General features: G+C 40.9%; 1 protein-coding gene across 2 annotated transcripts in view; it reads right to left on the bottom strand.

Annotated features, from left to right (window-relative positions):
- Positions 1-12,159, bottom strand: part of LOC144488644 (adhesion G-protein coupled receptor G7-like) — a 44,358-nt gene that overhangs the window by 16,377 nt on the left and 15,822 nt on the right. For both annotated transcript variants that reach the window (XM_078206713.1, XM_078206721.1), the window contains 5 exons: positions 11,812-11,967; positions 9,057-9,142; positions 7,237-7,367; positions 5,249-5,353; positions 1,960-2,123 (listed from right to left, as the gene is read on the bottom strand). In XM_078206713.1, coding sequence (XP_078062839.1) covers positions 1,960-2,123; positions 5,249-5,353; positions 7,237-7,367; positions 9,057-9,142; positions 11,812-11,967 — 642 coding nt within the window. The remainder of the gene's footprint in view (positions 1-1,959; positions 2,124-5,248; positions 5,354-7,236; positions 7,368-9,056; positions 9,143-11,811; positions 11,968-12,159) is intronic.

A 12,159-nucleotide genomic window follows, 5' to 3' on the forward strand; every position in this document is an offset into this window, starting at 1 on the left:
CATTCATTGTAACATTGGAGAATTTCAAGAGCATTGCAGGACAGATGTGTGTGCAGTTTAAAGTGAATACATTTATAGTAAGTTGCTAATATTGCCAAAATTAACTTTAAATATAACTTCTCAAAGAACATTGTTCATGGACATGGTGTAATGTGACTTGAGAGAAGTCAGAGTTAAGAACTGCCAATCATCTGTTGAAGTAAACTACTTGATGCTGATTAAGCAAAAGGCAGTTGTGAGTAACAGCGAGTGTACTAAAATGCCCCGTTACCAGTTCTTAGACTAACATTGGGCCTAGAATTGTCCATTTGTGAAGGAGTGCTACAAATGCAGAAGGATCAGCTTGCCAAGGCATGTTGAGAAAAGGTAAAGGGAGAAAACACTGGCTGGAGGAAATGATGGTCACAGGCTACGGTTGTCAAACAACATCAAGTCAATGAGGGGTTGGCTGAGAGCTATATGGTCCACAGCACAAGGATGTCTCGTGAAAATTCACAAGGCATTATAGTCCAGATTACATTGGATGGAACTTGAGTAAACATGGAGGTCAACACGGGAGCATCAGTCAACATGATTCCTGAAACTGAAAACTATTTATTCTGGTGTGACTACATCTAAGAAATGGCTGCAAGAGGATGCAACTATATGCAGGTATATTGTGAGAAAATAAACACCAAACATTACCAGGGGCAAGTATTTGGTGAAAATAGCAATCAACTTATTTTTTATAACGAATAAGAAAGAATTTGTTTTTCTATTGTTCTGTTCACAATTAGTGACTATTCTAAAGTGGCTCACAACCTATGAGTTATTTTTGAACTTCAGGTATGGTTATTTTTCAGGCAAACACAACAACCAACTTGAGCCAGCAAGATTGCACAATGAACAATGAAATGAACGGTCATTTGAACTGTTTTGAAGTTGAAGTTTTGTTGAATATTGGTCAGGATTTTTTACATCCGGCTGGACAGGCAGATAGGGGCCTCAGTTTAAAGTCTCATCTGAAGAATGGTGATCCTGGAACTGCAGCACCCACTCAATCGCTACTACTATTTAATCTGGCACAGGATTTGAACCCAAGGCCTAACTCAAAGGTGACAGGTGACAGAGGTGACTCACCTAAATTAGCACTTGAAACACAAGTTCTTTGGCAATTTTGTGGAACAAAACAGAGCATAGGAATGGTTCCCCTGGAGGTGACAAGCTGACCGTACAGTTATACCTGTTTTGCACGTCACACAACAGCCCCCCCCCCCCCCCCCCCCGCCCCCCACAAAAGAGATAATACCAATGGCAATGGGATGAGGCCTCATTAGGCAGCGAGATGGGAGGGCTCACTATGGACCTTTCCACTCAAAACGTAATTTTGGCAGCAGTAGAAGGGCAATGGGTTCAGGTACACCACTACTCTTCCTATGTAAATCCCGCTCCTACTTCTAAGCCCATCACCAGCGAGAGCACAAGATTAACTCTGAGTCAAGTCCCACTCCAGAGAATTGAGTATAAATGTCTGGGCTGACACTCCGGTGCAATACAGAGTGGGGGCTGCACGGTTGGAGCGACTATTTTCTGGGTAAAAAAACATTAAACTGAGGATGAGTTTGTCCTCTCAGGTAAATGTGAAAGATCCCATGGTAGAATTTCAATGATTAGAGGAGTTATCCAGGATGTGCCGACCAATATTTATCCCTCAATCATTATCACTAAAACAGAATATCTCCTCATTATCACATTGCCGTTTGTGGGAGCTTGCTATGCATAAATCAGATACTTTATAAATGAAAGTCTCCCCTCCTTGATATAAAATTGCCCAACCAATGAACAATCTATTTAAAGTCTCTAGTTCACATCCACTTCTATTCATAAAGTAATTTTCTAAGTTAGATGAAAGGCAAATTGCACTGTTAAAAGTCCAACACTTTTTGCATTATAAGCTTTTATAGCTAATAATGATCTTACTTTTTTCCTTAATTTTACTGTTACTGGTTCCTTGAGGGTACCAGTGTGATTACCCACAGTGCCACTTATTACTGGAGTCTTCAACATAATACTGGCTTTCTTTTTAGGGATTGGAAACAATGAAGAGTCCTCATAGAGCACAAATCCAAAGCGAGCATCAGCATCTGAATTAAGAATAAGAAACAAGCAGAAAGTTATAATTGAATTGAGAAGTAATGATTAATAATTAGGATTCAACAGACCATTTTGTACATTCATCATAAAAGGCAGAATGTTGCTAATTCAGTTCCCCCTTCCAAAATGTGATATTGCTTAAGATGTACAATTCAAATCATATCAGTTTTCATATATGACGTCTTACTGTATTTGCAAATATCTCGATCATGGTTGCAGTGTTTTAGAACATAACTTTAATACCTAAAGCTAAAAGTTAACAATAGAAAATGGGATAAATGTATTTAAAACAAGCTTGGAGTTTATTACACTTAAAATGTTGGGGCCATGTTGACTTAAGAGGTTAACAGCTAAAAAGACAAGATCATAACAGCAGGTGATCTTACTTAGCTAAAGAACTGGAGACATGACCTCTCCAATCCTTGAAGTAAGGGCAGACCAGAAAGAAGTTTTGTTTAGAGAATGACAGCCAGTTTAGAAGCATTCTGCAAACAATGAAGGATTGTAAATCAATTACTTTCTTCAGATCCAAGAAGGAATTTTAAATGAGGGCCACTCAACCTCAGGATTGCAGTGGTGCAGTGATATTGTTGTTAGACTAGTAATCCTCAGAGATCTAGGGTAATGCTCTGGTGACCTGGCTTCTAATCCCACCATGGCAGATTTTTTTTAAAATCAGGACATTGACATGCAATGGCATTGCCATTGCTGTATCCGCTGATATCAATATCCTAGTAATTACCATTACCTCACATCCCGTAAATGACTTAGGCCAGCATTTATCATCCATCCTTAATTTCCCTTGAGAAGGTGGTAATGAGCTGCTGCAGCTGTAGGTACAGTCATAGCCCTGTTAGTGAGGGAGTTCCAGGATTTTGGCCTTGCAACAATGAAGAAATTGTGCTATATTTCCAAATGAGTGGCTTGGAGGGGAACGTCCTGGTGGTGTTCCCACGTGTCTGCTGCCTTTGTCTTTCTAGATGGTAGTGGTCATGGGTTTGGAAGGTGAGTTCCTACAGTGCATCTTGTCAATGGTACACACTGTAGAGGAATTGAAAGTTTGTTATTAGAGTGCCAATCAAATAGGCACCCTAAATAGTGTCGATCTTCTCAGGTGCTGTTGGAGCTGAACTCATCCAGGCAAGTGAAGAGCATTCCATTACACTCCTTGTAGATGGGGGACAGGCTTTACAAGGTCTGGAGGTGAGTTATTTGCTGCAGGATTGCTAGCTTCTAACCACCCTTGTAGCCACAGTTTTTAAATGGCTAATCTAGTTCAGTTTCTGGTCAATGCTAAACCCAGGATGTTGATAGTGGGAGATTCAGTAATGATAATGATATTGAATGTCATGAGGTGATAGTTAAATTCTCTCTTGTTGGAGATAGTCATTGCCTGCTACTTGTGAAGCACAAATATTACTTACCACTTGTCAGCCCAAGCCTGGATAATGTCCACGTCATGCTACATTTTAAATGGTCTGCTTCAGTGTCTTAGGAGTCGCAAATGATGCTGAACATTGAGCAATCATCAGCGAACACCCCAATCTCTGACTCAATTGATGGAAGGAAGGTCATTGATGAAACAGCTGAAGATGATTGGGCCCACGACACTATCCTGAGGAACTCCTGCAATGATGTCTTAGACCTGAGATGGTTGACCTCCAATACCACAACAACCTTCCTTCAACCAGTGGAATGATTTCTCCCTGCTTCCCTTCGACTTCAGTCATGCTTGGGATCCTTGATAACATACTCAGTCATAGAATCATAGAATGATAGAATTCCTACAGTGCAGAAAAAGGTCATTCGGCTCATTGAGCCTGCCAACAACAATCCCACCAAGGTCATATCCCCGTAACCCCACGTATTTACCCTGCTAATCTTCCTGACTCCAATGGGAAATTGAGCATAGCCAACTAAACTAACACACACATCTTTGGACAAATGCTGCCTTAATGTCAAGGGCAGTCACTCTCACATCTCCTCTGGAATTCAGCTCTTTTGTCCATGTTTGAACCAAGACTGTAATGATGTTGGGAGCTCAGTGACCCTGACAGAACCCAAACTGAGCGTCAGTGACCAAGTTATTGCGAAGCAAGTGCTGCTTGATAGCATTATTGATGACCCCTTCCATCACTTTTCTGATGATCGAGAGTCGACTGATGGGGCAGTATTTGACTGGGTTGGATTTGACCTGTTCCTTTGTACAGGGCATGCCTAGCAAATTTTCTTCATTGCTGTGTAGATGCCAGTGTTGTCGCTGTACTGGAACAGCTTGGCTAAGGGTGCAGTAATTTCTCGAGCACAAGTCTTCAGTATTATTGCTGGAACATTGTCAGGACTCATTGCAATGCAGGAATCAGTACCTTCAGCCATTTCTTGACATCACATGGTGTAATTCGAATTGGCTGAAGATGGACTATCCACTTGGCACTTCTGGCTGAAGTTTGTTGCCAATGCTTCAGCCTTTTGCACTGATGTGCTGGGCTCCTCCACAATTGAGGATGAGGATTTACGTGGAGCTTCTTCCTCCAGTGAATTTCCTCACGTCGGCCTTTAGGTTAATTATCCCTAACTTTATTTTTTTCCTTTGATCTGAAGAGGTAAATGGCTTTTACAACCTTTTAATTCCAAAATAATTTCTTGACTCTGGCAAACCACATAATTTACTAAAATAACTCATATTTCTAATAAAGACACAACAAAGCTTCCCAGACTTACTGACACCATTATAAAGCTCAGATTAATTATCCTGCTATTTATAATATTATCTTTCTAGCTGTGACCTCTGAAGTCAACATTGTAAGATGAGCAACCCAACCTTTTAAACTCCAAGCTTGTTTGAGTTGCTTTCACCTCAGGGTTGCTCATCAGTTTCCCAACTGGATGACCCCGTTCTCCACAGTCAAAACTTCAATTCCCAAAACAAAATATAGTCTTCAAAAACACATTAACCATGAACATGCAACATGCGTGACAAACAATTTCAGCGGTCCACCAACCATAGTTTCCATTACCAAATCCAAACATTTCCACTTATTACAATAAATTCTGATTGCAAGTCTTATATTTTCAAACACAGAAACTAAAACTATTTGATCAGAAAAATCCTTACTGAAAGAGTTGTTAGGTATGAAGATGTATGCCTCAAAGTTGTTACTGCTGTCATCTACCCTGGAAATAGATTTAATTGCATCTCTCTTCAAGTCGGTGGCAGTATCTGTTGAGGTATAATGGAAAAATAATCATTTAAAGAAATTATTTTTTTAGTAAGATCGCCCCATAGTTCAGTCATAGGTCATCTATGATCTTATTGAATGACAGAGGTAGAACGGACTCAAGAGGTGAGTTTGACTATTCCATTTCATATAATCCTGGTGGACAGATGTCCCAAACAAACCATTTTTAGGGTTTGTATTTCTGCAAAACTAAAATAAATATGTTGCAGTTTGCAGGATTATATAAATTGTGTTTCCACAAGTCAAGAAATGATCTGCGAGCACATTTATAAATCAGTGTTTATTTCTTTACAGGTTTTATTGATTGACTGAAATATTTGCAGGCAATTGGATTCACTGCCTGTGGAAGAAAATTCTGAGCTCTACTAACTGGATTGATCAGACTGGTTATTCATATTCAAAACACAAATTCATAGGTATCTTATTAAGGAATTATACATGTGTTTAAATGTTATTGTCTTAGTGAGTCAGCATTAATTAGACAAACACAAGGCAGTTGGGGGAACCTTGAATTTTTGAGGAACGTCTACTTTACTGGATGACATGCAAAGACAAAATAATTATTGTGTTGTCATTTTTCAAAGTGAAAGCACACTGTGTTACCAGTACTTCTCTGATAATTAAACTGTAATGGAAATCATAGAAATCCATGGTTGCTTCCGTCTAAAAACTATCGGGAAGAAATTAAAGGTCCTGAAATTCTGAGTGGGAGCAAGGTGGAATCCAATAATTCTCTGTTTTATCATTGTACTATCGTCCTGAGAGGAGTGATTATAGGCATTCCGTGGACAGGACTGGAGAATCCCCTGTGGCTTCTCTAAGATTTCCATTCCTTATGATCTCCATGTCTCAGCAGAATTCATGTCTGTGGAGCATGATTCCCACTGATGCCTGCTAAAAGGTGCCAAAAATATCTTGGAGGAAGGTCCTTGATTCCAGCTTTCAAAAGATGCCAGCTTGAGCCACTGGGAGCAGAAGGACAGAAGAGGAGATATTCTTCGTGGCCATTCCTCCACAGATCAGAAGATTACAGAAGCTTGAGCCTGCTCTGCCACTTAGTTTAGTACAATGTTTGTGTATGGCTGGCACACACTCAGACGTATATTACACCTTCTTCTATCTTGTAAATGACATCTGCAATGGGATTTGAGACAGAATTCGCTAAAATGAGGAGGGATTGAGTTCTGCTGCATTAGCACTGGTAAAGTAGACAGACTGGTGTTGCAATTTTATAGGACACCATTCAGCCCACTGCACTCTCTGAAAGAGTTCTCCACCTAGCGAATACCCTGCTTTTTGGGAACAAGTTAAAAAAATTAATTTTCAAATATTAAGCCTCCTTCCTTTTAAAAACTTTTATGCATTTTTGTTTCCAGTAGACTATTCCCTGCTGTCACCCTTTAAAGGTTTTTCTGAAATTCTCTCTTGGCTCACTTGGTTATGGTTTAAACTTATATCTTTTCATCATCAATTCAATGGAAATCATCTCTCCCCAGTTTAATTAATCATAACACTATTAAACAGAGTTCATTGATGCGTGTACAAATGATGTATCAAACATGGATATAAGAATTGTTTCCGGATATTTTATCAATGTGAGGTTAGAATTGGCAATGTTGTTCCATTTCAGGATCTCTACTAGAATTTCAATCTCGTTGATCCGTTCCATCGTGATTACTGTTCATTGGATTTGTTAACTGCATCACCACAAAGAAAATACACATGATTTATTTACATGAGCTGGTCCATACCGATGATGTGTGGTTAAAACTCACAAAGTATGGCAATGTATTACTAAATCATGTGTAATTCATATCACTTGATAATAATGATTATTGTGTGATTTATTATTATAAAATCTTACTTTGGTATGAAACTAGTCCCGAGCCATTCTGATTACTAGTAGAATTGATTCCATTTGATTTCACTGCCACTTGTGGACACACTTGATCCAGGCTATGAAAAATTATCATGTTTTCAAGGTATTCAGTCAATCTGAAATGGTAAAGCAATTTATTAAATAAAATCACTTTTCACATTAAGTGTAGTGACTATAATAATTATTCACCACATTTTTGGACTATGAGTTTTAGGAAACATGGTCCTGAGTTTCTATGTAACTTCACGCTGTAAGTAAGGTTGCGATGTGGCTGAAGGCATTTACACCGAGATTAAAATCCCCTGACGTTTTTAGGGTCAGAATATTTGCGTAAAGCACTCACCCTACTTGCTTCCTCTACACACATACTTTGAAACTGTTGGCATGGAATACGTCAGCCCTGAAAAGAGCTACATTTTAGGGCTGAAGATTATGATGGTTGCGTATGCAGAGGTATAGGCCAATATAAAAATAAATAAGAGTTTCCATTTATACACCAACTTTTATATCCACAGGATGTTCCAAAGCACCCAACACTCAATTTTAAATTGTAGTCACTGTCAGTTTGTAGGCAAATGTGCTCCAATAAGTACACAAGGTTCGGCAAACAGTGTTGACATAAATGATCAGCTTTGGACGAGTTGAATGAGGGATAAATGCTGACTGGGAAACCAGGAGGAACACCCTGCTCTTCTTCGACTGATCCCGTGCAATCTATATATATATATATATAAAAAATATGTTGGTGTTAGGGGTGCAGACTGCTCCTTTACCAGTGTGGGTCAGGTGACCCTGGGCAATTAGCTCCGCCCATTGTAGGACCCTGTTGGGCAGACTTAGACCTCTCTGTGAATCAGTGCACACCTTCAACAAAGAGCTCCCAGTGTTCAAGTTATCAAGGTATCTCCTGATTCTTCGTGCACCCTTAGTCCATAGGGGCATTCATAATAAGATAGTGAAAGGATCCCATTAGTTAATGCCTCATCTGAAAGTAATAGTAACCCCACATTACTGCACTGAAGTGTTAACCGAAATTGATGCATACTTGTCCTGGACTGGGGCTTGAACTGGCATGAGATGGGATATGCATGTCCTTGATATATTCAAGATATATTGCGAAGGAATGTTTGTCAGCTTTACCAGAGCTGGTAGAATACTCACTGATGTGATTTAATAAGATACACCAAGCAAATACACATTACAGATTTGATATAACAGAATCTCTGATTAAAGCTGCATAATCAAAGCAATCAGCTTTTCTTTGTAGCTGTCTGGGGCTGGAGAGAGAACACAGGACAAAGGAGCAGGCATAGGCCATTCGGCCCTCAAGCCAATTCTGACATTCAATAAGATCGTGACTGATCTGACTGTTGCCTCAACTCCCCTGTCCAGTCTGCCCTGCATAATCCTTGACTCCCTTGTCTATCAAGAATCAATCTAACTCTGCCTTGAATAAATTCAGTGACCCAACCTTCACTATTTTCTGGAGAAGAGAATTCCACAGACTAACGACCATCTGAGAGAAAACAATTCTCCTTGCCTCTGGCCTAAATAGGAGGCCTCTTATTTTGAAACTGTGTCCCCTAGTTGTAGTCTCCCATGTGTGTCAGCATGCACCAACTTGTCGCAGTGTCTCTGGCTAGCCAGGTTACAATTAAGCTAACTAGATTGTGAAGCTTACATGATTGAAACATCTGCAATTTTAATATTTTAGCTCAAGCTTTCAAAGAACTACTTAAGAATTGGATTATGGATTTTCAAGAAACACAGGTGAAACACGTAAGACCAGATTCTGTAAACGTTACCGTAACAGTTTTGCCAGTACTTGATTAACAATGTCAGGTTTCGTTTCTAGCATATTACAGAATATCTGTATTGCATTCTTGGCAGTCTGTGGAAAAATCACAAAAATTACAAATACAAATGTATCTGGCAAAACTCTCCATTTCATACTAACACTGTGAGAGAAGAATGCACTGCAGAGAGTGGAAATTTAAATCTAAAACAGGGCTGGTAAAATCGCGAGGCCCGGAAAACCGGCTGTGAACCCGGGACAAACCAGTAAGATTCCCCTCACAGTGATGGGGAGGGGGGGGGGGCAGAGGTTAAATAAGCCGTGAAAGCCAGCTTCGGAGCACTCTTGCGCCATTGTACAGGGCACGCAAATCTGCCAGTTAACCAGGAGACCTCCTCCCACCCCCTCCATACAAACATCGGACTTCCCCTGTCATCATCGGCAGTATTGTCACCCACCTCCCCCCATCAACACAGGTCACCGGCATCAGGAACCCTCCAATGAGTCCCCTGGTGGATCTCCGATATGCCCCTCATCACAATCCCCTCCACGGCCCAACCTTGCCCCTTGCATCACCCCACTTGCATAGTCCTCCCTTGCAAGACCACCACCCCTTGCATAGCCCCCGTCATTATGTACAACCCCCCCCCAATCATAGCCCCACCCCTCACGAAGGCACAAAGCCTACTCAGGCCCCACCCACTTGGCACTGCCCTGGCACACATGGTGCCCAACCGGAAACTTCCAGGGTGCCAACCGAGCATGCCCAGGGTGCCAGGTGGGCACTGCCCAACAGGCACAACTCAGCTATGCCCCTGACCACCTAGGGGCTTCAATGATTTCCAATCCCCCCAGCGTGGCCAAGGCATCTAATCCCCACTACTGCAGAGAAGTAGTGATTCTCGCCGGCTTGACTTCTCGTAGATTAGGTGGGAAGCACCCGGGAGGGGGGAAGCAGCTGTGCCAAACTTGGTAAGTATATTTAAATGCAGGCAATCCTATGTAAATGAGCTTTGTAGCCAGAAAGGAAGCAAAGTTGCTCTCACCAGTAAAACAGGGCCAGGAAGATAGCTGTCCGATTTGCGCCGGGGGTGAATCAGATTATTGGCCACTCACACCATCTTCCCAGTTCGCCATGCTGATCAATGGGTGCAGCAAGCTAATAAGATCGTGCCCAAGGTTTAATGGCCTCAACGAGGCCCATGAGGTGGGCCTCTTGGATTATGAGCTCCCTGACTGATGTAATGATTGCCTGCACAACCAGGACATCTCACCTGCGTATATAATGAGTCTCAGACCTACTTGTACTCCGGGTTCTGACTTTGTACCTGAAACACTCTTAGGCGTGGAGATATATTTGCAAATAAAAGGAATCTGGTGATGGGACAGTAGCCTCTGAATAATTATTTCACAAGGAGGCTGAGTTTTAATTATCAGAAAACATTTTTGACCAGATGGTTAAGAAAGAACAAGAACAGGTGGAGGACAAAGTGGATATCATTAGTTTGGGAAAGTTGAATTACAACAGAAAGATGTCGAGATAAAGCAGCTGCATCAGAAAGCATACACAGAAGAAGAATCTGAGTGTATACCAGAGTGTTATTACATTAAAAATGATGTTTTATTGAGGACGTGGAGATCTTTATATGTTCAGGCAGATGAAAAATAGGCAGAAGTTATAGAGTCACACAGTCAGAGGTTTACAGCATGGAAACAGGCCCTTCGGCCCAACTTGTCCATGCCGCCCAGCTTTTACCGTTAAGCTAGTCCCAATTACTTGGGTTTGGCCCATATCACTCTAAACCCATCTGATCCATGTAACTGTTCATCAAGTTGGATTACTGATGGGTTACAGAAGGAGGTAATTACGTGTAGTGCATGAGGCTCCAGCCGGAAGTAATTTAGGAGTAAGGAAAACTCAAGCAAAAATTTAAAAAACATATTTATTGCCGTGGACTGCATAAGAGTGTAATAGAATTTTGCCATACATCTCAATCATGTCAGGTAACAGGGAAACCTCAAGCGGTGAGCAAACTAGCACCCTTAATACCCATTCCGGCATTTGAGGAACCTTTTACGAGGGTCCTAATTGATTGTGGGGGATCCTTCCCTCAAACAAAAAGTGGGAATTGGAATTTGTTAACCATAATGGATCTGTCTACTAGATTTCCGGAGGCTATTCCATCACATAATATTACAACTAAAAGGATTGTAGAGGAGTTACTTAAGCTTTTCACCAGATATAGACTGCTCACAGAAATCCAACCAGATCAAGGATCCAATATTGCATTGAAGTTATTCAGGGAAGTTACAGATAGCCTAGGGGTAAAGCAATTTAAATCAACAGCATACCATCCAGAAAAGGGCGGCACAGTGGTAGGCACTGCTGCCTCACAGCACTAGGGACCTGGGTTCGATTCCTGGCTTGGGTCACTGTCTGTGTGGAGTTTGCATGTTCTCCCTGTGTCTGTGTGGATTTCCTCCGGGTGCTCTGGTTTCTTCCCACAATCTGAAAGACGTGCTGGTTAGGTGCATTGACCCAAACAGGCGATGGAGTGTGGCAACTAGGGGAATTACACAGTAACTTCATTGCAGTGTTAATGTAAGCCTTACTTGTGACTCATAAACTTTAACTTTAAAATTACAGGGAGCTTAGAACGGTGGCATCAAACTTGAAAGACCAGGTTGAGAGCCAATAGTCAGGATTATCTTGATGTAGCAAGCAAACAAAAGATCTTTTTACACTTTAACTATGTAGAACTGACCTCTATTTTTAATGACTTTGGATTGATCATTATTTCTGTGAGAATTTCTGTGGCTGAGGTAACATTTTCGATGGTTAAGTTTTGTGGATTTCTTGTCAGAATCACAACTTGACTTGCAGCTGTCTCTTTAACTAGGGAATTGTTATCCAAATTTCGCTGTATAAAAATAACAGAAAATAGAAAAAAATCATAACATTCTAGAAACACACAGCTGGTTTACCAGCAAATAGAAATAAAAATATTAACGTTTCAGGAGACAATTTCCATCACAACTGAGACATGATGGAAGTAAAGTTTAATAACATGATGAGTCCTTCATCCTGTCACATTCAGTGGTAAATTAAACAA

Source organism: Mustelus asterias, chromosome 3, assembly GCF_964213995.1.
Source record: "Mustelus asterias chromosome 3, sMusAst1.hap1.1, whole genome shotgun sequence".
In the NCBI taxonomy this organism is placed as follows: domain Eukaryota; kingdom Metazoa; phylum Chordata; class Chondrichthyes; order Carcharhiniformes; family Triakidae; genus Mustelus; species Mustelus asterias.